At 45.2% G+C, this 27,286-nt stretch overlaps 1 protein-coding gene across 1 annotated transcript in view; it reads left to right on the top strand.

Annotated features, from left to right (window-relative positions):
* NOL10 (nucleolar protein 10) overlaps positions 1-27,286 on the top strand; it is a 1,044,486-nt gene that overhangs the window by 390,438 nt on the left and 626,762 nt on the right. Inside the window, exons 9-10 of the mRNA XM_078647803.1 lie at positions 5,063-5,148; positions 12,792-12,870. Of these exons, the coding sequence (XP_078503929.1) occupies positions 5,063-5,148; positions 12,792-12,870 (165 nt within the window). The remainder of the gene's footprint in view (positions 1-5,062; positions 5,149-12,791; positions 12,871-27,286) is intronic.

The following is a 27,286-nucleotide window of genomic DNA, read 5'->3' on the forward strand; positions in this document are numbered from 1 at the left end:
GCCCTGGATCACGGTACCTGTCAACGAGCGCCATGAAACCGTTGGTGAAAGTGCGCGGTATAAATAATTTTAATGTAATGTAATGGCATCCCATCCTGCAGTAGCTCATTCTTCCGATTTGGCTCCTGAGGTATTAGAATTTGGCTACCTTAACTTCCCTGCAGAGTGTATGATTACTGTAAAAAAAAAAAAAGCATTCTTGCCCATAGCTACGGCCCGGCATGCAGATAAGTGTAAATGGTTTATCCATTACTGTCTTTCTAGGCAAGTTGACCCTTTCACAGCCTCTCAGAAGAACAATGTCGGTTAACTTCTACACTTACATAAGTCAGACCTCGCCAGACTTCATTTAACTGCAGTAGTGGCTACCTTCAAAATAGGCAGAACACTTCGGTTTTCAGAATCCCAGTCATTAAGGCATTCATTGGAGGACTCCAGCAGTTTATCCCACCACGGGCTCCCCATGTGCTGGTGTGGAACTTTCAGTCAAGCAATCGGGATTTGTAGAGGATGGCTAATCACTCATGAGGGTATTCAGGAGATAGGGTCCTGCTGCGATCAGTCGAATGCCCTGGTCTTGAGTCCCTTTCTGAATTCCTGTGAGAGGTTGCTGTTCTGAGGTGGAGGTTGTACCAGGCTTTGGCGGCGAGGTAGGCGGAAGAGTATCCTCCTCTGTGGCTGTGGCAGATGCGAAGGATGTGAGCGAGGGTGAGGGAGGCAGAGCGTGAAGTGCGGGTGTCTGGAGGGCTAGTGGTAGTTTAGGCGGTTAATGATGTATGTTGGTCCTTGGTCATGGAGGGCATTGTAGGCATGTGTCAGCCTCTTGAATTGGCATCTTTTCTGGACAGGAAGACAGTGGAGGATTCTGAGGGTGGGGGATGATGTGGGTCCATTTGGGGAGGGTGAGGATGAGTCTGGCAGCTGTGTTCTGTATCGTCTGGAGTCTCTTCAGGAGTTGGGTGGTGATTTCTGCGAAGAGTGCATTGCCATAGTCTGGTTGGCTGGTGACTAGGGGTTGGGTGATGTTTTTCGTAGTGTAAACGGGGAGCCATCTGAAGATCAAAGCATGTGAAGGGTGTGAAGCAAGCAGAGAAAACTGCGTTGATCTGCTGATTCATAATGAGTTTGCTGTCAAGGATGATACCGAGGTCGTGGGCATGGTCTGTTGTTGTGGGAGTGGGTTCAGGGTTGGAAAGCCACCAGGTGTTGTTCCACGGGGAGGTGTTGTTTCCAAAGGTCAGCACTCAAGTCTTGTCCATATTGAGCTTTAGGTTGGTCTTCATCCAACCAGCAGTGCTCTTCATGCAGTTGTGGAAGTTGGAGGGAGCTTTTGAGAGGGAGAGGATGAGCTGGATGCTGTGCAGGAAATGATGTTGAGGCCTTGGGTTCTGATGATGTTGGCCAGGGGCGTTATGTAGGTTTTGAACAGTGAGGGCCTGACTGCTGAACCCTACAGGACATCACAGATGAATATTTTGGGTTCTGATGATGTGAAGTGTAGTATTCAGATTCTCTGCGTCCTTCCTGTGAGGAAGGATGCAATCCATTTAAGGGCAAAAGGGCATTTCCCTCTATCCCAATGTGGCAGACTGTCTTGATGAGGGTGTGGTGGGATGCGATGTCAAACGCTGTAAGAGGTCGATGAGGATCAGGGCCGCTATGTCTCCAGATCGAGGAGGGTTCTGATGTTGTCAGTGGCAGCGATCAGGGCGGTCTTGGTGCGGAAGCCGGTATGGGAGGTGTCCAGCAGGAGGTTGTTCTCCAGGTGTTAGGTGAGTTGTCGATTGATGACCTTCTTGAAGACTTTGGCGGGTAGGGGAGCAGAAAGATAGGACATTATTTCTTGAATTTGTTGGGGTTGGTCGGCAGAGGGTTTCTTGTCGAGGGGTCTTACGTAGTACTCACTATACTCATGAGTCCTCCTTCCGAACCACTGCACTCTTGGCATTGCAACTTCTTTCTTGAAAGGCGGCTTTCCTTGTGACCTTACTTCTCTCAGACATACTAGTGAAATTCACAATCTCACCTTGGAAGGACCGTTCCTCCAGGTGCAACAAGATATCATGGTTCTCAGAACCAACTCTAAATTCATACCCAGGGTAGTCTTCAATTTTCATCCCAACCAGGCTGTAGAACTCCCGGTGTTCTTCCCACATCCGGAGTCTCTGGCAGAATGCACTCCTCATACCTTGGATGTCAAGAGGGCTCAAGTACTTCCTTGATAGAACAAACTCTTTAGTTAGACACAACAGCTTTTCAGGTCTTTCTCCAAACTACACAAGGAGCATGCTTCTAAAGCAGGGGTTACACGCTGGCTTGTTAAGTGCATACAGGCTTGTTTCATCATAGCATAAATAACCCTACCTATCCCTCCTAAGTCTCTCTCCACAAGCAAGAAAGTAGCTCTTATGACTTACTTGGGTAACATACCTCTAGCTGACATCTGCAAAGCAGCTACATGGTCCACCCCTCACACTTTCACTGAACTTTATTGTGTGGATGTCTTGGCCCGCCAGCAGGCTAATGTTGTCCAGGCTGTATTACAGCACTACATGCCACGAAGAGATGCTTCCAGGGTAAGAAACATTTTCCAGATAGATACATAGATAGATAGATAGATCGGGAAAAAACAAAGGATAAAGAGAGACGTTATAGTTGGGTATCTTAATAATATCTTACTTTGCTTTACAAAAAAGCCCCAGAAATTCACTGAAAAAAACAAAGGTTAAAGTTACGTTATAGTTAGGTGAAAATGTTAGTAAAAATAACATTTTTAAGTAAAAAACATTGAAATTCAAGAGTTATGGTTATTTTAAATGACAATAACTCGCACCCACGACGGGCACAGTGTTGTCATCAATGATGTAATATCAGTTGTCATCAGTGATGTTATCAATGATGTCATAGAACATGGCATCAGTGTGAGTCTGCACACATTAGCTCACTCTTAGACCTCAGTAAGATAATGGCCACGACGACCAGATGCCAGCTATCAAAGAGTATTTATTTACATCGCAGGCAGCAGACTCCATGCACTTCATCTCTCCAGGCGCCTCAGATGGGCGCCATCTTGCAATAGGTGTAAGCATGAGCATATATATTTGCTGCCGTTTGACAAATCTTCACATTACTTTTCAAAAGAAGGTCTCCTTTACCTCGGCTCCTTCCTGGAAAGACTCTGTGTGATCTGCCCCTCGGGAGCTGAGAAAAGGGCTGGGGGGGTGTCCAAAAACATGTTTTCCCCAGGCACTTTCCCATAGGAATATTATACTCTGCAACAGTCAAAATACACCAAATTTGTCTGTAAGCTAGATCTTTACCCTTTTGTGATTTTATGTAATCTGTCCAGTAGTATTTGAGAAATTAAGGTTAAAAATGTATGTATATTTCATGCCGGGGAGGATCCGCAGACCTAACACATCAAAAGATTAGATCTGATTGGCTGCCACAAAACGAACAAAGATGTTGTGACAGCCATTTTATGACTCTGGGAATCATTCCCCTGTCCTGAAAAAATATTTTTTTGTAAACAAAACCATTAGAGGGGCAGGTTAAGGCTACTTTGCACCCCTTGGCCAAAGGTACTCTCTTCTCCTTGGGCCAGAAACATGTTTTTTTTTTACAGATCTGCTGTACCATTAAAAAAAAGACATTTTAATTTTGAACCCAGGGCAGTGGGAGTCACCAAAATGTATTTTCAAATTGGATGGTGCATGCAGCCCCCTCCTTGAGCTTCTAAACGGCCCCATGGACCCTATTCCCCTGGGCTGATTTCATTATTTTGCTGATGGGGCATAGGGCCCATCTCCCCAAACCATTAAATGGCCCAAAGGACCCCATCACATGGCGCATATAGTAAAATATTTTTGGGGAGAGGGCCCAGGGCTCCTCCCTCTACCCCGAGCCCTTAAATCACTCTGGGACAACATACCCCAGGGCTGAAGCATTTTTAAATTAGGGAGGGGGTGCGTGGGTCCCCTCCACCCCATGCCATCCTATGGTTCCCCGGGAACACCACCCTCATGACGTGATCAAGAATAACATTCATAACATCACAGGGGGGCTTGAGTTATAGTTACTTCATTAGCTATAACGTGTTATATTCAGTGTCTTTTAGCTTAAAATGTTATGTTGCAAGTGATTTTTTGACCTATCAGTAAAATATACATGTAATATAATATAATATAATATATATCTATATCTTTTCACGTGAACGGCCCTTCTGTCGTCCGATGCACGTTGAAAGGTGGCGTGCTGTGCCGGCAACGCAGGTCGGACAAATCTGATTTCTAAAAGGTTCCAGATAAAGCGCACTCTCAGGGGAATATACACAGCAGTGCTATAATTTATTGGAACTCTTTGGGGAAAAAATATATATATATATCTCTACACCAAAATTCCTTTGTGATAAGGAAGTCACCGCACTCCAAGAAAATCGTTCAATAATGGGATTTATTTACTCGTGCAAATAGTCACCACTGACCACCACCAACGCGTTTCAACCAACAATAGGTCTTGCTCATGCTATATACGTGAGCAAGACCTATTGTTGGAATAATGGGCGGCAGAAAATCAACGGAGGATATGGTAATGAGAACCACAGGCCCCAGGAGGCCATTGTGATTTTCCATCAGAGGACAATAAAAGCAGCCAATGACGCAGCCTGTGGTTTCTCGTCACTGTCGAACTACTAATCAGCCCCTGAACAAGGGGAAGGATCCCCGAAACGTGTTGGGCTAGGGAAATGCCCGGCAATGAGTGTCTGTGCTGACCGTAATAAAGACTCCTGTTGGAAACAGTGGGGTCTGCCTGTTTCTGCCTGAATCTTCATTTGTTGGACTTCTTTGTATGAATGTATATATATATATATCTATATCTATATATATATATATCGATATAGATATATATATATTTAAAGGTATATTTAGATATAGATATAGATAGATACTTACACATGCGCACAGCCACAACACACCGTAGCTGATGTGAACATTTACTTGCTGAAATTACCTTATTTCCTTAAATTTGTCTGTCATCTGACATATGTTTTTATGTTTAATAGGGTAAAGTGGAGTGCTGGGACCCTCGTACGCGTAATCGAGTAGGCCTACTAGATTGTGCTTTGGGAAGCTTAACGGCAGACACTGAGTAAGTAATACATCTGAAAATTGGTGTATTTAATTTCCTGAGGTAACATTGTAATGCACAATACAGTTTCTTTATGTTTATTTACAGAGGAATAAAGTTTCATTATTGAAAACAAAAAAAGGCTAGAACAGTTTTATCAATTCTTGCAATACAAAGTTATGTAAATAAGATACCAATGACGGATTCATTCTTGCATTTCTTCCTAAATCATGCCATCTCTAAATGTCCACATATGAATTGCAGATACATCTTTAAGAAATTGTTTCTTAACAGTAACACCTTAAAAAAATGGATGATAAAAAATGTCCTACTTTGTTAAAAATGTTTGAAGAAAAATATTTGTATTTTACATGTACGTAAGGATTTCAACCCCATCAGTAGCATCGTTCTTGGACCCCACACTTGTGGAGATAGTTTGTTAGTCTGTGGAGTAGTAAGTATGATTGGTCTCACTAATGCACCTGGGGGGTCGTGGGGGGCGGGGAGGGGGATGGGAGGGTTGTCTGGAGACTTCACAGAATTGCCTGTGACCCTAGCGGGATTTTTTAGGTCTGCCTCTTATTTTGGGTCTGAGAAGTCAAGGAACACAACAAGACTCCCATCTTTTTTTAAAAAAAATTCTTACAGTTTTTTTATTTAGGCTTCAACATAAGCACAACGATACATACAGTTCAGCATTGTCACTAATCAGTTACAGAGGATTTAAGGCACATTGGCAATTTGGCAGAATTGTAATTGTCTCTGAGATACGCAACAGCATGAAACGACGCACATCTTTAATATGCTGTGCTCTAGTGTAGCACAAATAGCATACCATTTTTGCAGTGATAATAAAAACATTAGTATAGATCAATAATAAAAAGAGAAGTCAAAGAAAATACCTAACCTCTTATCACAACCGCTGACAGAATGTGGTATTATGTTCTGCTTTTGTGTGAAATGTACCACATACTTCACATTTAGTTCAAGTTCATGGACTGACGAATCGTATCTAGTGCTCGTCCTTCAGAATGTCCTTGCTAAAAAAACGTGGACTTTTTCTATACTCTGTAAGCCCTGACACGCAGGTTTCTTTTTTCTTATCCATAACGAACCATAGAAAAACTATCTCATCATATCAAATAGACAAATATACTGAAAATAAGGCAGCAAAAAGATACCTCATGGTATTTTAAATAGACCTTGCCAGAGCAGATTTAGCAGTTTTGTGAAATGGTAAATAGCAGAGCTCAGTGGAGTAGCTAGACCTACTGCCACCCGGGGTGGGACCCTAAGTTTGCCGCCTGGTGCAGGTAAGAGCTGGGGATTGGTGGCGTCCGATGGACGACTTGTGCGGGGGTCTGTTGGCCGACGGATGAATTGTTCTCAGGAGGCGGGATGGTGGTAGTCGACATACACAACTTGCTCACCTCCGCCTTGCCCACAAAAACAGTGTCCCCCCCCCCCCCCCCCCCCCCCCCCAGCTACGCCACTGGCAGAGCTCTAAATTATCGAGCCTTATGGAACTTTACTTACCTAGAAAGGATAAACCTCTAAGTCAGTCCTTATAGAATGTAAACCTCAGACCTGCAGTTTATTCACAGATCTCTGCATCAGACACTTCTCTCATTAACTATTGTACAGTTTCAAGCTGTGTTTGCATTGCACAAACCTGCCTTTTCACAGGGAAAAAGAAGCAATGTTGGACATCAAAAGTTGCAACATTAATGTGGGCTAGGACACGGCTGGATTATGCACTTCAGAAATACAGTACAGTAGTACATTTGGTGACAAAATGTTGATAAGATTCCGCACGCTATTGATGTAACGTGGGGAACAAAGCTGTTGTATGCTGCTTGCGTGTGTCCCAGCACGCAAGCCTCTAGAATGTGGAACGTTCATGTGCTGCCATCGGACAGTTGGAGCCGGACTGTCTGTTGGGCAGTTAGTGGTTGTTTAAGCTGTTCCTTATCTGTGAATAAAGACATCATATGAAGACTACGCTTTATGTGGACATCCCATTCTTTCACAACATACTGGCGACGTCGGGAACAACCCTTGAAGGAAAAGAGTTTTCAAGTTAAAAAAAAAAAAAGAGGAAACAGCGTTCACGTCGGTTCTGACAAGAAGTAAGACTTTAAATTTGTTTACATGTATGCGCACTGAAAGCGCCAGCGGCAGGTTTAAAATAAAATCAATTGTGCCTTGAAAGCACCTGCGGCAGTGTTTAAGCTTCGCATCGATTTAAAATTTGTACGAGCGCAAACATTGTGCGTGTTCCTACTCAGCGGCAGTTTATGGCAGTGCACTTGATAGCACCCGCGGCTGTTATTTAAAGGCGGAAAGGCAAAGAATTACACATAAGCGGGGAAAGTGATCTGTAGGAATTGACGGTGGAGCACCTGCGGCAGTGTGGGACCTCCGTTTCATTTTTGTTAAAAATAGTGCGAGCACAAGCATTCGGTGTGTTTCTGATCAGCGGCAGTATAGTTCTGTGCACTTGATGGCACCCGCGGCGGATACTTAGCGAAAGAAACACAATTTTTACTTGAATGAAAGGGGAGTGAATAAAACGTTGTGTAACCAAGGCCACTTACGTGAGAGCACGGTAATCCCAACTGCGCAGTAGAACGCCGAGGTCCACCATTCTCTCCTTCTGCTGCACTGACGTCAGGGTTGGATCGCGGTGCATTCTGGGAGACACATCGTTTTTTGGTTCGGCCATTTTGAGTAGGGAGAGTTCACGAGCATATTGAGGGAAGCATAAGAAAAAAAGGAGACTGACAAAACGCAAATTTTTTTTTATTTTCTCGTTTTTCACAAGAACTGTATGTTGTGCAAAACAATATAAACTTATTTGCTGGAAATAGATATTAACCTAATTTAAGAGACTTTTAGTGGATTATTTGGGTTTTCACCTTAAAGCCATGTCTAATATTATGGTACCACCACATTTTTTACCTGTGGCAGGAGAACCGAAAATGGATTGGGATTTGTGGTATCCCATGTTTCTGGCTTATGTCAGTGTTTTAGAGGAGGAAGGTTGTTCGGCAAAAAGGAAATTAGATTTATTACGCTTGTCTTTAGGTGGACAAGGGCTTAAGGAGTTATCTGATCTTCCTCCTTTGGAAGATTCTGACTCGGAAACAGATGTCTTTGAAATTGCAGTTAAGCAACTTGCCATCAGATTTGGGAAAAAAGTAAATACTGTGATGGAACGTTTTAAATTTTACTCAAGGGCGCAAAAAGAAAATGAAACTATAGAGAACTACATTTCTGCGTTACGTGCGCTTGCTGGTTCCTGTGCCTTCGACACAATCAATTATGAACAGGTGCTTAGGGACCAGATAATGATGAAGACAAAGAGCAAGAAGATACAAGAAAGATTGTGGTTAGGGACGGAAACTTCACTAAAAGCTGTGGTCAATATAGCTAAAGGGATCGAACAGTCAGAAAAGTTCGTGTCTGAAATTAGAGGTCAGAGTCAGGCCATTTCAGTCAAGATCCAAGAAGCCGTTCCTGAAGTTTCCGTTGTAAGAAGTCAAGCATTTCAGAAGAAACCTGTTGCATCCAATTTTAAAAGAGAAGGTTTTATGAGAGACAACAGGTCTAATGAAAATTTCATGAAAGAAAATAGGTTCAATAATAGACGCTCTTTCATAATCTGTTACAGATGTGGAAGCTTTGAACATGTGGGGAATTTTAAAAGTTGTCCCGCATTGAATAAGGTCTGTGTTAAGTGTAAAAAGACTGGTCATTTTGGTAAGATGTGTCGTTCACCACAAAAAGTTAATTGTATTTCTGTAGACGAAGAAGAGTTTGATGCGGAATTTAGTGAGTTCAACTGTATTTCTTGTGTTTCCTCTGATGAATGCAAAAGTTTTCCTTCTGCTGTATTTCACATAGACGGAAAAGAGGTTCCCATGCTAGTAGATTCATGTGCCTGGTATTCCATAATTGGGAGAGATTTGTTTGAAGAATTGTGGCCAAATAGAGAATTCACGAGTCCTGATATCAAACCTGGCAGCTATTCTGGTCACAAGATTCAATTAATTGGTTTTTTTTGGGCAAAGGTTGAATTTGAAGACAGGTTCACTCAAGCTAAGATATATATTGCCAATAAAGGGGAATCGCTTTTAGGCTGGCCCCATCAGAAAGAGATGGGCATTAAGCTAGACCCCAATGCTTCACCACCTGTATATATTGACCCGACCATTCCATGGCCAGTTTGCATGGTAGCCCCGAATGACAGTGCATTTGTAGATAGCATCAAGAAGGAATTCCCAAAAGTATTTGAGGAGAAGTTAGGCGAGTATACCCAATTCAAGCATAAGATCATCCTTAAGGATAATGCGGTACCTGTAAGGCATAGGGTTAGGAATGTACCCTTAGCTTATCGTAGCAAGTTGAAAGGGATTCTTGATGATCTAGTGAAATCCAACATCATCGAGCCTATCGAGTCTTCTCCTTGGGTTTCCCCTATTGTTTTATCCTTAAAGGCCAGTGGCGATCTTCGCTTATGTGTGGACCTTCGAAGCCTTAACAAGGAGATATGGTCTGACATGCATCCCCTACCCAAAATCAATGAGCTTATTTCCACCCTCTCCGGTGCAAGCGTTTTCTCAACATTAGACCTTGCCAGTGCATACCACCAGGTTGTCTTGCATGAGGAGTCTAGGAATCTAACAGCTTTTGTCACGCCTGAGGGTATGTTTCGCTACTTACGGATGCCGTTTGGCCTTGCCAGCGCTGCATCAGTGTTCCAGCGCTTAATGAAAGAGGTGTTGAGTGAATGTGAAGGGGCCATTGCATTCCAGGATGATATCCTGGTTTTTGGCAATAATGTTCTGGAACACGATAAGAATCTCAAAACTGTGTTGGGAGGGATACAATCTAAGGGGTTGACCCTCAAGTTGGCTAAGTGCAAATTCAGACAGGAGAAAGTAGATTACTTGGGGCATGAGATTTCCAAGGAAGGAATAAGACCCAAATTTGATCATGTGTCCAGTATTTCACAGGCTCCTCCTCCTACCAATAGGGATCAATTATTTTCTTTCCTTGGTTTAACTGAATATTTTAGCAAGTTCGTGAAGAACTATGCTTCCAAAGTGGCTGCTCTTCGACTGTTACTTAAAAAAGGTGCAAAATTTGTATGGGGAAACGAACAGCAACAACAATTTGATGTGTTAAAGAAGGAAATCTGTTCTGCTCCGTTCTTGAAACCGTTTGTAGTGGGTAAAGAATGTATTGTTTCTGTGGATGCGTGTAATACTGGATTGGGTGCGGTTCTGATGCAGAAAGGTATGGGTGAAGAAAGTATAGTCTCGTATGCTTCAAGGACTTTGAAAGGTGCTGAGTGCAACTATTCGACTATTGAAAAGGAGCTATTAGCGTGCACTTGGGCAGCCCAGCATTTCCGGCAGTTTTTGTGGGGCACTAAATTTGTGCTTAGAACTGACCACAAGCCGCTGGTGAGTATGTTGGCTGCGGGTGGTGGAAGGATGCTTACAGCCCGTTTGGCCAGGTTGGCGGCCAAACTACAGGAGTATCGATGCACTGTGGAGTATATCCCTGGTAGATTCAATGTGCATGCCGACTGCATGTCAAGGTTAGCTTTACCTCATCACGAAATTGAACAATCTGATGAGTGTGACGTAGCGTACACCATGAAAGACATTAATGTGGATGTTTCAGAGGCCATTAGTGAAGAAAATTGGGTGGAGGCAATGTCTGAGGACAACACTTTAAGTTTGGTTAAAACTTATCTTAAATGTGGGTGGCCTGAAGAAAGGAAGTTGTCGGGTGATTTAAGTTCATTTTTTAAGGTTAAGGATGAGCTCATGTGTTTTAACAACATTATCACCAGGGGCGACAAAATAATTCCTCCTTTGTCAGTCAGGGAGAAATTAATTAAGATTGCCCACGAGGGTCATATGGGCATGTCCACCACCAAGAGGAGGTTAAGGGAATACTATTGGTGGCCTTCTTTGGATGCTGTTGTGGATAGATGGGTCAGGGATTGCATTTCTTGTTCCAACAGTGACAAGAGTGTGAAACCATTGTCCTCCTCGATCACTCCCATTGAGTATGCTGAAGGACCTTGGAGAAGGTTAGGCATTGACATCATCGGTCCTTTAAATTTGCCTGGCTGCAAGGAAGTCTATGGATTAGTTTTAATAGACTATTTTTCGAAATGGCCAGAGGTCAAAATTGTTGAAAGAATCACTTCCAGGCAGGTCATTGACTTTCTTAACAATGTTTTCTGTCGGGAGGGCCTCCCCTCTGAGATTATATCAGATAATGGGACGCAGTTTACTAGTGTTGAGATTGAAACATTTTTTAAAGATCATGGTATATCTCACAAGAGGGTTTCCAATTATAATCCTCAAGCCAATGGCCAGACCGAGCGCTTTAATAGAGTGGTTAAGGAATCTATCCAGTTAGCGGTCAGGAACGATTTGAATTGGAAGAGGGCATTAAGTGCCACCTTGCTCACTTATCGTACGTCACCCAATTCGGTGACGGGGTGTTCCCCTTTCGAACTTTTAAGAGGTCGCAAACCTGGATCTAGGTTGCTACCTTGGTGGTTGAAATCCAATGGCCCCAGTGTGTCTGTTTGCAATGCCAAAGAAATGGAAGAACGAATCAAGATTTATCAAGGAAAAATGGGCAAACGTTCTGTGGAAAAGGTTTCACGCCACAAGGTCAAAGTTGGCGATTTGGTGCGTGTGAAATTTGGAAGTACGTCTGGTAGGAGTTGGGCTAAGTGGTCGGATCCTGTCAGAGTAATTGAGGTATTTAGTAAGGCTGTACGTGTTGAAGGGGGGAAAATTTGGAATTTCAGACGTGTTTCTGTTGTTAGATCTAACAAATTGTTGATGGATCCTAGGAAATGTCTTACTCACTCTTATGCTGAGGATAATGTTCAATTGTTTTTGGATGATTTCAAAACTGTGCAAAACTCTCAGGTGTCTTTGCCTACGAATTCTGGTGTACCTGTCGTCACCACCCTTGGCCCGCAGGAGGTATTCAATGACTCTGATGTCTTAGTTGATGTCGTTGAATTAGCACCTGTGATTCAAGATGAGTCTGTGCAAAGAAGTACAGACGTGGTGCCCAGAAGGAGTGTGCGCGTCTCGCGGCCTCCTGGAAAAATGAAAGATTATGTTTGTTCTTAGTTTTTTTTGGTGTTTTGGGGGGGGAGGTGTGTTGTATGCTGCTTGCGTGTGTCCCAGCACGCAAGCCTCTAGAATGTGGAACGTTCATGTGCTGCCATCGGGCAGTTGGAGCCGGACTGTCTGTTGGGCAGTTAGTGGTTGTTTAAGCTGTTCCTTATCTGTGAATAAAGACATCATATGAAGACTACGCTTTATGTGGACATCCCATTCTTTCACAACAAAAGCCTTAGGCAAATAGTTCAGCAATACCCTTCTGGTTTGTGATCTAGCATGAAAACGAGAACCTGCCATCAAAACATGCACCCTGGCTTATCCGCATCGACATTGATTGTTAGAAGAAGGTATCTTTCTATACACATTTTGAAATGTACGTTTCCACTTTATATTAATGTATTTCATATCATCCTGAAACGTAAGAATCAACTCTGCATTTGCGTCTTTGTCTGAACATTTTAAGTAATATTTTTATAAAACTTGTTTTTGCAGGGTTGATGGTTTACCTTCCGTTTCTGCGCTTAAGTTTAATGGAGCTTTGCACATGGCCGTGGGAACATCTACTGGTCAGGTAATAATGCTGGGCTTGATTGTTTCTTAAAGACGATGTGAAAGTATACCTCTGCTCTGAGAAACCACCTCCTCCAGCCATTCGTATTTTTGCCTTTGACCCTGTACAGCTTTTTGAGAAATGCGAATTCTTATAGAAGACGACATTCAGCACCACATAGATAACTGATGTGGTGCCCTGGCATTGCTATCCCAAAGAAGAGTGCTGAGACATAGTCTTTTTTTAAACATCTTTTTATTGAATAGGCTCATGATATCTCATACAAGCACACACAATTGACTGTTCTGATATATTGATACCTATAACGTTTCATCAAAGCCCGCACAACATTGAAGTACAACTCAGCTCTGTCAAGTTATCGCATCGTTAACATTCGTGTAATCAAAAAGTCTAAGACTCTGGCTTGCCTTTATTCACTAGTCCCGCTTCCTGGCTCTCCAGTGCGCCGTGGGAATTGTAGTGCACCTTGGGCTCCTGGACAAATAATTCTGTCTCCGTTTTGCGCTCACCTGTGAGAAAGGAGAAGTCCCCGCTCATTCAGCCGCTGCCTGTGCAGACCGAGCGGAGGAGAGCAGAGCTGGGGTCGGAGCCGGCGTTCTGAGGAACGGATTGAGGTGCTGGGTTTGAGCTGAGAGGGTTGAGCAGGGTCAAGCAGCGCAGGCAGGGACATCTTAAGGAATTTGGGGGCCCTGGGCCAAACGTATTTTGGGGGCCCCTGCTTGGAATAGCTTTGAATTTATGATCTAATTTCAGCTCTTTTATGTACTCTTTGGCCAGGTCGCACTCGTCCACATCTTTTTATGTGTTTACATCTCATTTTCAGGGATTGTGATGTATAATATTGCTGCAAATAATCTCCGGGACAGCCTCCTATTTCTCATATGTGAGGTCCTGTTTTCATCTAAAAAACCTTTTTATGGATGTTGTATTAAAGCTAAACACAGGATTTCTCTGTAAAATGTTTGTAGACACATACAACAACCACATTAAAAATTAATTTAAGGAAAACATTATTTCTAACAATCTGTTTAAAAATTACTCAAGGTGACAAGGACAAGACTTTCTGCAGAACAGAGCTGGCTCTATCAGGGGGCCCTCTGAAAGGCTGGGGCCCTAGGCCAGAGCCCACTTTGCCCATGCCTTAAGACGTCTCTGAGCGCAGGTTGGTGCGGCTGTAGTAGTTCTCTCCTGCTCCCCCGCTCCCCAGTTCCTCAGGCTCTCTCACCATCCCCTCTTCCTCCCTCACGTTGCGTGTAGGGGTAAGTGGTGCAGAGCAGGGGATCAGAGCCCTGCTCCCACGTCGATTGGAAGTAGACCCGGACTGGAATGGGCACAATGAGAGGGGGGATAACCAGTCAGCCAGCCAGCCAAGGATTTTCATTATATTTTCATTACATTTACTGGATTTATCCCGTATGGCCGCTGCCGGCAGGATCTTCGAGGACTCCCGTGGAGTGATTTACGAGTGATTCACCTGCAATGATTACTGCCTAGAGCCCTAGACTGACACTCTGGGCGACCTCTGGCTTCGGCCATATACGAAGCTGACTTGAACAAGTATTAAGGTGGTGAGTGGTGCGAAAGCAGAGCTTTGCAAAGTTGGGGGAGAGGGCGCTGCCACACCGCCACCTGCTCTCAGTACATGAGAGACGCCCAGTTGGGTCTCAGGCTGCAAGGCAAAAGGTTGCCCTTCAGTGCATTCGAACCCCTTTGAACATCCTCCACGGCTGTCTATACACCCTACCATTGGACTGTTACGCCCTGCAAAAGTACTGTAATTGGCACAAGCCACAGCTATTAGCTCCAGCCTGTGTCCATGTGAAGACCGTTTGACGGCAAGGGCGCCGGGGTGGCCAGTGAACACAAGAGATATCAGAAAGTGCTTGGCCCACCTTACCCAGCTTTGCGTACCCATCAGCAAAGCCAGGAAAGGAAGTCCTTGCTAAACGCTACAATCGCCACAAGTGCCTCGAGGGGGGGGGGGGCTGTAAGTGAGTGCCCCTGACCTGCGGATCCGCCTGCTTGTTCCTTCCACCACCACGTCATATGGACTGCTTAGAACTATAGCTAGTCTGCCATCTTCACTGGCGTAAGCAATCACTGGACAGAGTGCAGAGGTGTTGTTGACAGAGATAGCGCAAGCTCCAAGCTGCTAATCTGCAAGCAGTACCTCCCGGTGCTTTATGGAAGGGCAAGTCACAATGCCACCAAGGAAACTTCCCCGGAGAAAGGGTACTACCCTTAGAGCGGTCTCCCGCTGGGGGTGGGGGGGGGGCTCCACAACAGTCGCCGTCACTGCAAGACAAAGTATCATACCCAGGTGGCCAACTGTCACGAGCACGGATCAGAGAGTTTTTCAGTAGGGCACCTTTCAAACTGGCCCTGCCCCTACCACGACATCGCAGTATGATGCGGAAGCCCAGGTGCATGACCAGCTTTCCTACCACAGCCCCGGTCATAACAAAAGATCACTTTCTGAAAGTCCTCGCTTGTTCTCGCCTGAGCCTGAGGCTCAGGTCACACATGAGAATCACCAGCAGCACATGCCTTTCCAGGAGGATGCCATCACGATCCAGGACTATTCTATTGACTCACTAAGAGTTCATCCCATTGGCGCTGGAAACCTTTCTGCACCAGACTCTGGCTCAGACTTTACAAAAACCACTGCAACTACTGCAGCCAAATTACAAGTTCAAGTTCAAGCTCAAGACCATGACGGCACTTTGTCCGCCCCTTTAAACCTTGAAGAAAGCAGTGGCAGGAGCTCACTCGTCATCTACGCCCGCGTGGTGCTGCAGCTCGGGTGCACATCAAATCGAGCCCAGTGATCCTTCATCTCGAAGGAAGTGCCCAATGTATGAAAGCCCCATGTCATCTAAAAACCTATCCAATCGATTTTTGGCCTCCCTAGAAGCCCAAATCGAGGCTTCCCTAGCGCACACACTGGTCTTCAGCCCTCATTACAATTCTTTCAGTACTGTGCAAGAAGACAAGGACCCACCTATGCCCATGCCCTCTGGGCCCACAAGTCCTTTCTGGAGCTCGCTGACGCCCCTTCACGTGAAACAAGACTCAATTGCAACAGCTCTGTTATGGCAATCCCAGAAAATGGACCTACAGATCGACTTAATTCAAACTTTGGCTTCAACAATGTCTGACCTGGGCTCCAGGCTAAGTTCTCTTGAAAGGTCCTTAGGGCCTTCCAATAGTTCGAACTCTTATTCCTGTTGTCCATTAATTACCAAACTTTCATCTCTTCCAGAAATTTGGGTTCGCTTTTGGACAGCGTGAAGTTTTATACCAACAGCAACGGGAAACCGAAATCTACTCAAGCGGCTCAAACTTGTTCTCCCTCTGAAGAGTCCCTGTGCTTAGCAACATTGGATTCTTTATCATCAGCAAGAAGAACCCCTGAGACTAGAATGTCTCTCGCTGACAATAATGACTCCACCATTAACCTCCAGTCACCAACACAGGAAGCGCCTAAGAGGACCCCCAGGCCTCCGGATTCACTGAACTATACTCTACAATCACGAAGCATGGATCTTTGTCAACAAAAATTAAGGGGACAGCCTCTCAAGGCCAAAGCCTGGGCAGGCAAGACCGCATAGCTCAGCCCCTAAGGGAAGTCCCAAACACATGGAACTGCCCAAACAAGTGCTCAGAAAATGCAAAATGAACCAACGTTGTTTTCCAAATTACAACAGACAGTGTACTGACGGGTCCCTCTTCATGTTATTCTTCAGGTGACCCGACCAAAACTCTTCGGGACTACCCTATACAAATGCAGAGGCCTTCTCAGTCTCAATTGATACATGCCTCTGGAGGGCAAAGTCAACTGGTGGGGAATCATCGTCTAGCTGAAGTTACACCTCATCATCTTAAGGTCCCTTTGCCCCCGCCTGAAATAGCTGGGAGACAGAAATACCAAAGTCCGGAAAAGGATGCAGAACTTGTTTTTTTCCTCACTTTGCACACAAGGGCCCGCACGACATCCTTAATAGAAACAACCTCATCCGCCTTTTCAAGCATGTCCCGGAGCGCTCTGGGGTTACTTCTTCTGATCTTACATCATCAAGTTGGCTTCGGAAGCAACTGTTACAACATGGTCACGAGAATCCCTAAGGGATTCATTTTTTGGGGAAGCCAGCCTCTTTGAAGACTGGGGTATAGAGCTGTGGGTCCCACCACAACAAAAGTATCCCCACGTTCTTCTTCAGGATGACCCAGTGAGGCCGTACACCAGTGTACTGAAGGGGACTCGGGGTGCAACCCAAGTTTGACTGTCAGACGCTTCAAAAGCAGATAACCATGTAATAACAATCAACGCTTGGTGAGCTGTAAACCCAGTCTCTCTACCTCCCATAATATTTACAGCCGCCATGGGCACTCCCACCGAGAGCCTCCAACCGCATGCTCCCAGCAAAATCCTTCCTAACGGCCCAGCCAAAAGGTCAGATTCCAAACTGACCATTTCATCTTGGAACGCGGCTGGGTTAAAGTCAATCCTTTCATTCAAATGCAGTGGAATATCTGAGCAAAAGTGATATCATTTGTTTTCAAGAGACTTGGTCTCTATTTCCATCGGCTCTCCGCGGTTATTATGAACTCTTTCAATCAGCCTCCCAGCCTAATTCCTATGGAAGACCTTCCTGGGGCCTTTTCATTTTTATCAAACACAGGTGCAAGATCACAGCTACCCCCCTCTATTGGAACCTAACGGCCTGCTAAATTGTACTAATAACCGGACATTCAACTTCAATCAGGGCTTTCCCTCTGCTTTTAATCAACTGTTACCACAACATAGCTAAAACATCAAAATCACTGGCAACAGTCCTATTGGTCAAACACCTGGAAGAACTTTTATTGGAATTCGCTTCTGCAGAAGTACTCTAATTAGGCGATTTTAACATTAGAGACCTGGGAGCCAGCGCCCATTCAGCTACCAAAAATAAAGAGCAAGAAGTCATGACCACTTTTTTAACCAATTACAATTTACATTCTGCGAGGCAAATCATATTTGAACAGGATCCTGGTGCCCATCTGTCTCCAACATTTAAGAATCTCTGGACCATAGACTACATTTTTTTATCTCCATCTCTGGCAAGCTAATTAATCATGTTGGAAATCCCCACTCGTACCGAGAGCGACCATAACCCTTTGAAGGTAACAATGGACCTGCAAGTGCCTGTCGCTGCCGAAATAACTGAAATGGGCATTCAACGCAGGTCGAAGTCCACACTCTAGTCAGACAAATTAAATGGGACACTTTGGATGCTGACAAGGTGGGTACGTGGCTCATGGGAACAACTCCAAATTTTACTCACAATCCTCCCCAGACTACTATTACTGGTGGGACAACTCCATTGCCAAATAACGAGACTGTTTAACACGCCCTGAAGCTCACCACAGACCCCCCAGGCTTCGCGCGCAGTGGATTTTTGACCTGGTGTTAGCCAACCAAAAAAGAGCCCTAAGGAGGGCTGTGCGCCTGCACAAATCGAAACGCACAGAGCTTTCTGCTAAAAATATGGCTTCACTGCGCAAAGCTTACAAAAAATCAACATGGGAAGTCAAGAAACAAAAAGAATAGAATGACTGGCTAAAAATATTTGCCCTGTTAAAGGAAAACAACCTGACCCACTTTTGGAACCACATAAACAAGCTTCGTTCCTCCAATAAGAGCAGGGGGTACGCGGTCCGTGAAGAAGTCTGGTCCTAGTATGTGATTCAGCAATACTGCAGTGATACTCTGGATTCTGTGGAGGGCAAAATTAGAGATCCTGCCGATACTACGCAAATAGAAACCCACGAGCTGACTACTCCGGCCGAGGTCTGCAAGTATTTGAAAAACAAGAAAAACAACGGCGCTCCAACGGCCTTCCATCTGCGGTATTCAAATGTGCGTTGGAAGATTGGGCTAAGTTATTAGTCCCCTTATACAAGTGCGCGTTTACTACCTATCGGTTACCAGACTCATGGAAAGGCTCGATCTTATGCCCAATTTTTAAGAAAGGAGACTCCTCTCTTCCAGCTAATTATCGACTCATTGCCCTATTAGATCTTGAGGCTAAGGTATATGCTCGGTGTCTTCTCAGGTCGCTAGAAAAATGGGTAGCGGAAAACAACATTCTACCATACTTTCAAACTGGGTTTTGATCCCCGGCCTCCACAATAGACAATATTACTACCTTGGCTATCGTGAGTCATCAAGTAGCGCAAAAAAATCATCTCCCCTCTTTTGCTGCTTTATAGACTAAAGGGCTGACTTTGACAAATTGTCTCGCAACACCTTATGGAGGAAACTGGACAAGTAAGGGATCCCTCAGAGTCTGCTAGGAGCCCTTATCTCCTTGCATAAGAACACACAGGTACAAGTCAGAACTGGACCAACGACAGTCCCTGCAAAAATTCCAACCTCAGATGGCCTAAAGCAAGGATGCGTTCTTGCTCCCCTCTTGTTCAATCTTTACACCGCCGATCTGGGAAGATTCCTGGAGAAAAGTAGTCTCCTTCTGCCAAAACTGGGCTTTGTAACAAGGAACCTACATATTCTGCGATACGCTGATGATATTGTTATAATGGACCAGGCAAAATCTGGCCTTCAAAGAGCCTTGAGCCTGCTCCACAAATATAATGCTGCTAACGCTCTAAAAATTAATCAGGATAAGACCAAGGTCTTGATCTTCAACTGTTGCAAGAAAAAGAAAAGTTTAACGTGGAACATTGGTCCCTCAAAGATCAAAACAACATAAAATTACAATTACTTGGGGGTCTGGTTTAGCGAGTCTTCCAGATCATCAGTCCATTTGGCCGCCTTAAAAAAGAGAGCTGTAGCAATAACGTACAGCCTGAACCGACTCAATCAGTCCCTGAGTAGTCCTTCTGCCGAGCCCATTCTGAAGGTGATTAAAGCCACTCTTCTCCCCGCCTTAAGGTATGGGCATCAGGCCTGTCCTGACACATGCTCGGCCAGTCTCGACCACGCCCAGGTTTCCATTTATAAAAAAATCTTTCATCTCCCAAATTACATCCACAGGGCAAGGCTACGACTGGAGCTGGGCCTCCAAAGACAATCTATTTTCTGTGAGGCTGATACCCTGAAATATTTTATAAGGTCATTAAAAGCAACAGACAACACCCTTAAAGCCCTGTTAAAAGAAATTCTTGCCAGCTCTGGGAATCTGTGGAACCGTCAAATTGTAAAGGCCATAAAAAACGCTATACATCGACGAATCATTACTAACCACAGACACTATTCCATACACAGTCTGGAAAAGGGCCATTAACAAGCAGATTAGACACATGTCCTACCAGATGGACATCCAGGTCCTAAATACAACAACTATCCTACTTCCCTTGAATAACTCATACCTCCCTGGGGTACCTCAATTTTACCTCCTGGAAAGTCTGAACGCAGTGGCCCGAAGGAATATAATGTTCATGCGTCTCTTAGGTTTGTGCTCCACTGCCTTCAACCGATGGGCTCCATCAAGTGGTGAGGGGGGCCGTAGTCTGTGCAACTATAGGTCTGAATCATGGTTGCATCTTCTGTGCTGTTGTCCTGCCCTTGGCGCTCCTAGAAGTTTCCTTTTAAAACCTTTATATTTAAAAAGGGGCACCAGTACATGTTGGGAGGCATCGGCCCTCTGCTTTACTTCCCTAGAGATTCAAGTGTTTGCAAGGGCTGGAAAATATGTGAGACTCTTGGACAATCTGTTTTTACCCCCTCCTGTCCCCGCCCTTCCAGTTCCTCCCCCCCAAAAACTTATCACAGATTTTTTTCGCCCCCTGTCCTAGTATCCCTGTACAAAATTATTTTATTCTTGGCTCTGGAAACCAGTCACGTGATTATAATAGTAACTACAAAACTTCCTCACCAGCAATATGTATATGAACTTAAATTTGATGGTTTTCTTTGTTTCTGCTTTTAATGTGGTAACAGTGCTATGATGACATTTTACTGCAATGGTTTTATTTGACTGTGCTAATTTAATTAACTAAAATAAACTAAAACTAAACTAGTCCCGCCTCTATGTTTCTATATTTCTCCGAGGGAGACCATATTTTGTCACATTTTTTCTTGCATCCCCTGCTATCGTATATAACCTTTGATGTGTGACCCCCATCTACGCACTATTTAGCGCTTTGCCTCTCCGGTGGTGAGGGCAAGCCAGGTTTTCGTATGCCAAGGCCAATCGTCCTCTCCCTTGATCACCAGTAGCAGACCCTTGGCATCCAGAGTTATCTCTACTCCCATTACCCTGGCCAATGTTGCCACCACTCCCAGCCAATAGCGAGCGACCCCTGGGCATTTCCATACTATATGAAAGAATGATCCCTCCATTTGGCATCCTCTTATGCAGTGTGCTGACTGTTCTTTGCCCCATTTGTGTAATAATGTGCGGTAGTATGAGCGGTGCAGAATTCTAAGCAGTATCACCCTAAACCTAGACCTGATCACTATTTCTCAGGCCCCTGCAGCGCATCGTCCATTCTTCATCTTCAAGAGTGCCCAAGTCAGGTTTCAGGTTTCAGGTTTTAAGGTCTTTATTTCGATATTAAAATCATAAAAGACAATATTTAAACACATTTCATTATGATTACATTATTCCTTAAAAAACAACAACACCATTATCTTTAAAAGTTATTAAACATACAGAAATACAAGACAAACCTGACCATAACATATTAAAATTTGTGAGGCAAACAAAAGATGCGGGAAACATACCTCATGCTATATACAATTTTTCCAACATTTAGTTTAAGAGTGGTGTGGGGGCCTTTATGAAGAAATTAAGAGGCCTTAATAAATTATCTACTTCTTGCCCTAATGGCCCAGGCCCACCCTAGGAATTTGGCTGTACTCACCACAATCAGCTCTGAGGTATTGGTTTTTAAAACCTGAATAGCCTCCGAGGACCTTCTGAAAGGGAGGTGCTGGAACAAGGGTTTTAGCCATTTTGTGCGGGGTACAGAATAGATCGGGCAGGCAAACAGGAAATGACCCTCAGTTTCTTTATAACTTGTGCAGCAACTACAGAATTCAGATACTCGTTTGGCCCATTTTTTTGTAAAGGAATTCAAAGGCAGTGATCCTACACGAAACTGATGATAGAGCTTCTTGTCCAACGGTTTAGTAATGATGTCCCAGTAAGTCTCATGGGAGGGATCCAACTTAATGGTCAGGAACCTCCCCGTGAGACCAACAGAGCTGGAAGCCGTTACCAACAATGAACGGACCGAAGCCCAGTACAATGCCTTAAAATTCAGCTTGGATGGGAAAGCGTTGGTGTTTGGAGAGATCCACAGATGTTCAAGTCCCATTTCAATCAGGATAGATTTTACACTTTTTAACCAGGGGATTCTCCCAGATCCCCCAATTGACCTAACTTCGGCCAGTTCCCTGGCAAAAAGGGAGAGATCAGTCAGTCTCCCAAGCTGCGTGCAGGAAAGTCAGGGGATCTGGCGTATTGTAGGTTAATTTTTTGTATATTGTTGAAATCGCCATGTCCAGTATGGGATCCGGTAGCAAATGGTCCTCTAGGGGGTAGGAGTGTTCAGGGATGGTCTCTCCTCATTTTATATGTCTGTGTAGTGCATGCGTGAGCCGCACGTAGGGAAAGGCCTGGGCATGCTTAAGCTGAAATTCGGTTTGTATGTCCTCAAAAGGTAGTGCTGCTGTTCCCCTCCATATGTCGCCCAAATGATCGATATCTATGGCTCTCCATCCCTCGAAGCCCACCAAGCTGGCTACCTCCCTCAGCAGTTCACCCACCCACAGTGACGTCATTGCTGTCAGACCGCGATGCCACCCTAAATATTTGTTAGCTACATACCAGCACTGTATTACCGTCGCTGTATGGGCCGGAAGAGCCTGTGTGATCCTCCAGGCATAAAGCAGTGCCTTGTGGTTCCCATACATGAACAACAGGGGTATACCCAAATTACCCTTTAATACCTAGGTATGGGACGTAGTTTTATACAATAGGAAAAGGTATAAAGGAAACAATACAAAGCACTTTTCTGAGTAGAGCTCATTTAATTACCCTCTCAGCAATAATCAATATTCATAGCGAATATATCAAAATCAGTATATCACACACACAGGCAGTGGCGCCTATTCAAGGCGGAACAATAGACATAAATCACAATATCTTTTACATTACAATACAAAACAAACATGAAACAGATAACAATAACCCAAATAAAATTATTCACACAAATGTCCCCCCCTATACTTCTAGGCAAACCACTTAGAGCATAGCCTCCCTATCCATTCTGTAGGCTGGTTCCTCTCTTCCAGTATATATCTATTCATTGATAACCATCAGCTGTGAGGCCCAATAGTACAGCCTGGCGTCGGGGACCGCAAGACCACCGGCATAGACTCCTCTCTGTAGCTTGTTCAACTCAATCCTAGGTGTCCCCCAGCCAGATTAAGTTGCGAAGTTCCTGTGCTATCTGCTTGAAAAACACGTCTGGAACTGGGTAGGGTGTGTTCTGCAACACACAAAGAAGGCGTGGTAGAGTCATCATTTTGTATAACGCTGTCCTTCCCATCAACTTTGGGGGAACGTGTGCCAGTGCCCCGCATCTCCCCGAAATCTCTGCAGTTCTGGATAAAGGTTTTCTTGTAAAAATGACTGAGGGTCTCGGAATATGTACAGACCAAGTTACTTAAACCCTTCTACGGCAGCCTCTGAGGGAGTCCAGAGAGGGGCATAACAATATATTTTTGTCCAATTTATAACAAAGCCAGAGTAACTGCCAAACAGTTGAAAGATGTGCAGCACCCGGGAGATGGAAAAGTAGGGTCTCAATAAATATAGAAGTATTTAATCGGCATAAAGAGATATGCGCTTTTCCCACCCATATACACCATATCATCGGGCTCTTCTATACCAGTGTGCCAGTGGCTCTAATGCCATCGCAAATAGTACTGGTGATAGGGGACAGCCCTGCCTAGTTCCCCTCCCCAGCGCGAACCGCCGGGACATTGTCCCATTAAGCCTCACTTGTGTGAGTGGGTCATGATATAACAGCCTTACCCATTTACGGAACTGTGGGCCGAAGCCCAGTTTAGCGAGGACTGTGAAGAGATACTCCCACCCTATACTATCAAAAGCCATTGAGGCATCTAGCGCCATCAATGCCGATTGTGGGTATGGAGGGGCGGCCGTCATATGCAGGACTCCATAGAGTCGCCGTAGGTTGTGGCTGGTACTCCTGCGTGGCATGAAGCACGACTGATCTACATGAATAAGAGTCTTTAGGACTGCCATCAATCTGTTGGCTAGAGTCTTAGCTAGTACCTTCGCCTTGGCGTTTAAGAGGGAGATTGGTCGGTACGTAATTTAGCTTTCTGGGGGTTTTCCCACTTTTTGTATCACCCCTATCGTGGCTAAGCGTTGCTCTATAGGCAGTGTACCTAATTTGCTGGCTTCTTCAAGCATGGCTAATAAACGGTGAGTAATTTTAGAAGCCATACCTTTAAACAACTCAACAGGTTTTCCAGTTCACAGGGATCTCAACGGCAAGGCCAGTTCCTCTTCGGATAGGTTGGCCTCCAGAGTATCACTCATTTCTCTGGTGAGCGTCGGGAGTGCGAAGTCGGCCAAAAACTCAGCGCAATCTTGGGCAGATCTCGGACTCACAGGAGCATACATTGCCTCATAGTAGGTCGCAAAATCTTCCGCTATATGGGCATTTGTGGTATGAATGGTACCATCTATATCTCTGACTAGCGCTACCCAGGACCTTTTTTTATCTTGTTTGTCGAGCCACGCTAGAAGCTTGGAGGCTTTATTCCTAACATCATAGATCATTCGCTGTGTTACCAATGCATGTGCCCGTGCCTCGTTCTCCGCCATCGCGCGTAGCTCACATTGACGTAGCATTAATCTTTGCCTTAGGTCCGAGCTACCCCCCTCAATCGCTTCTTGCTCTATTTTTATTATTTCTTGCTCCAACCTATGTAACTCGGTGGCCTCTTCTTTCTTTTTCCCCCCTGATTAGCGCCTGCGCCTGTCCCCACAGTACTGTCTTCAATGCTTCCCAAAGCGTTACCTGGGAGGCCAGAGTTCCCTCATTTTGTGTAAAAAAAAAGTACACTTTTATTTCCTCCTCAAGTTTCCTTCTCAGCTTAGGGTCACAGAGATACCAAACGTCTGTCTTTGGGAATCCTGTACTATTAGTCTTTGGACCCATGAGAGTGACGCATGTAGGGGAATGATCAGAAATACCCCTCGCCAGGAGTGGACTTTCAAAACCCCCCACTTGGTCGTGCTGTATAAGTATGTAGTCTATTCAAGAGATAGTAGTATGTGAATTGTTTGGCTTGGGGTTTATGTGGCCTCCATATGTCTGCCAGCCCCATAGCAAGGAGGACGTCTGGCAGCACCCTTCCCCCGGGGTGTTCCCCTGCAGTACTTAACTGATCCAACTCTTGATCTAGCACTGCATTCGCGTCTATCCCCATCAGGAGGACTCCCGGTGGAATCTCAAGAAACAACGCGCCTATTTTGGGAAGCATGATCGAATGTAATCTGGGCAACACATATGCAGAGCAAAGGGTCAAAGGGCACCCCTCCCAACTGCCCGCAAGTGCCACCCCACAGCCCACATTGTCCCGTAGTCTCTTATGAATTGTTAGGGGAAAGGAGTTGAGCATTAGAATCCCTACCCCTCTAGAACCACCTGAGTACCCAGAGTTAGCCGATGGCTTGTAGCCAATGCGATCCAAAGCTTTATATGTACTCCCCTTTATATGCGTCTCTTAAAGCATTACTACTTCTGGGGCATGTTGTTTAATGTGCAGAAGTACCAGAGTCCGTTTCATCTTGTTCCAGGACCAAATACGGGCTTCATTCATTTCCCTTTTCTTTTTCATATCTTATAGCACTGTGAACCTCTGTTTCATCATGTGCTGACCCTGAACCATTCATGTGAACTTTGTAAATTATTGGAGTTATGAGCCTCAGAAAACAATAAAACAAATTTACAACATAAACCCCTTACCTCCCCCCCTCCCTGCACCCTTGCTAGGTGAGTTACAAACCCCCCACCACCCCAACATGCAGAGTGCCTGTCGCCAGGCCCGGACTGGCCATTGCGGGCACCGGGCAATCCCCCGGTGCGCCGCAAGGGTGGGGGCCGGTTTTGGGCCCAGGGGGCCGTTTTTGTTACAGGGCCGTTTTTGCAGCATAGCTGCAAACGCGGCCCTGTAACAAAATCAGCCAAAAACCGGCCCTGCCAAAGAGCTCGGTCGCACCCCCAGGGGGCCGGCCGAGCACTTTGCCAGAGCCGGTTTTGGTTCTCAGTCCGGCCCTGCCTGTCGCCCAAGTGTGAGCTTCATGTCAACGTAATAATGAGGGTGGTTTGCGAGCACCAGCTGGTTAGAAATGCCGGAGCTCAGTGCAGATCCATTAATGTCCCCTCTTTAATATGTTCGGGCACCTGCTATGGATTTGCATTAGGGATAAGGCGCGTCAAACAGACTATCCTCCCGGCCTCGCGCTAGGGTGTATTATCTAGTTAACCCGGGCTTTTGCTCTCAGTTTCACTCTCATGGCTACCCTGAGCTCAGGGATCCAGCGCTTCAAGCCCCTCTTAAATGTCCCCAGTGTCACTTATCTGCAACACGTTGGTTGGCTTAGTCTGGCTAGGAGGGCAGTCCTTGACTCTTCTGCTGCTGGTCATTTCCCACCGGCAATTGTTCTTGATTCTTTTTCCGCCCCGCGGTCTGCCATCCCTCCAAACAGTCCCACGCGACATCAAGAGAAGTAAAAAGGTGCGACTTCATATCTGCCAGCACTTTAAGTTTAGCAGGGAACAGCATTGTATACTTCAAGTTTCATTATCTAAGGGTCCTTTTAACCGAATCAAATGCCCTCCTCTGACGCTGAATCTGTAGTGTGAAGTCTGCGAAAAATCGGATTGTGGTGTTTTCAAACGGAATATCTCCCTGAGCCCGGGCAGCTTGCAGGATAGCGTCCCTATCCCGGTAGTTGAAGATACGGACCAGTATAGTGTGCGGAGGTGCACCGGGGCGTTGGCGCGGGCCCAGCGCGCGATGTGCTCATTTCACCGTAAAGTAACTTGACAGTCTTGTTGGCTTGAGGACGTGGGTGATCAGGTGCTCCAAAAAGAAGTCCACTGAAGATTCCTCCGCACCTTCTGGCACTCCCACAACGCGGATCTTGTTGCGCCTTGACCTGCACTCCTGATCCTTCAGTCGGGCCATTATATCCATGTTTTGCTTAGGAAGGATTGCGACCTGTTCTTCAAGTCGTATAGTCTTGCTTTCCAGGATTCTAATATTTGTTTCAGCTGCGCTTGCTTTTTCACCCAGTTGTCGTATGTCTGCCCTGAGCAGATTTACCTTTTCAGTGACCGAGTCTAATTTTGGCTCGAG

Source organism: Lissotriton helveticus, chromosome 6 (assembly GCF_964261635.1).
Source record: "Lissotriton helveticus chromosome 6, aLisHel1.1, whole genome shotgun sequence".
Classification (NCBI taxonomy): domain Eukaryota; kingdom Metazoa; phylum Chordata; class Amphibia; order Caudata; family Salamandridae; genus Lissotriton; species Lissotriton helveticus.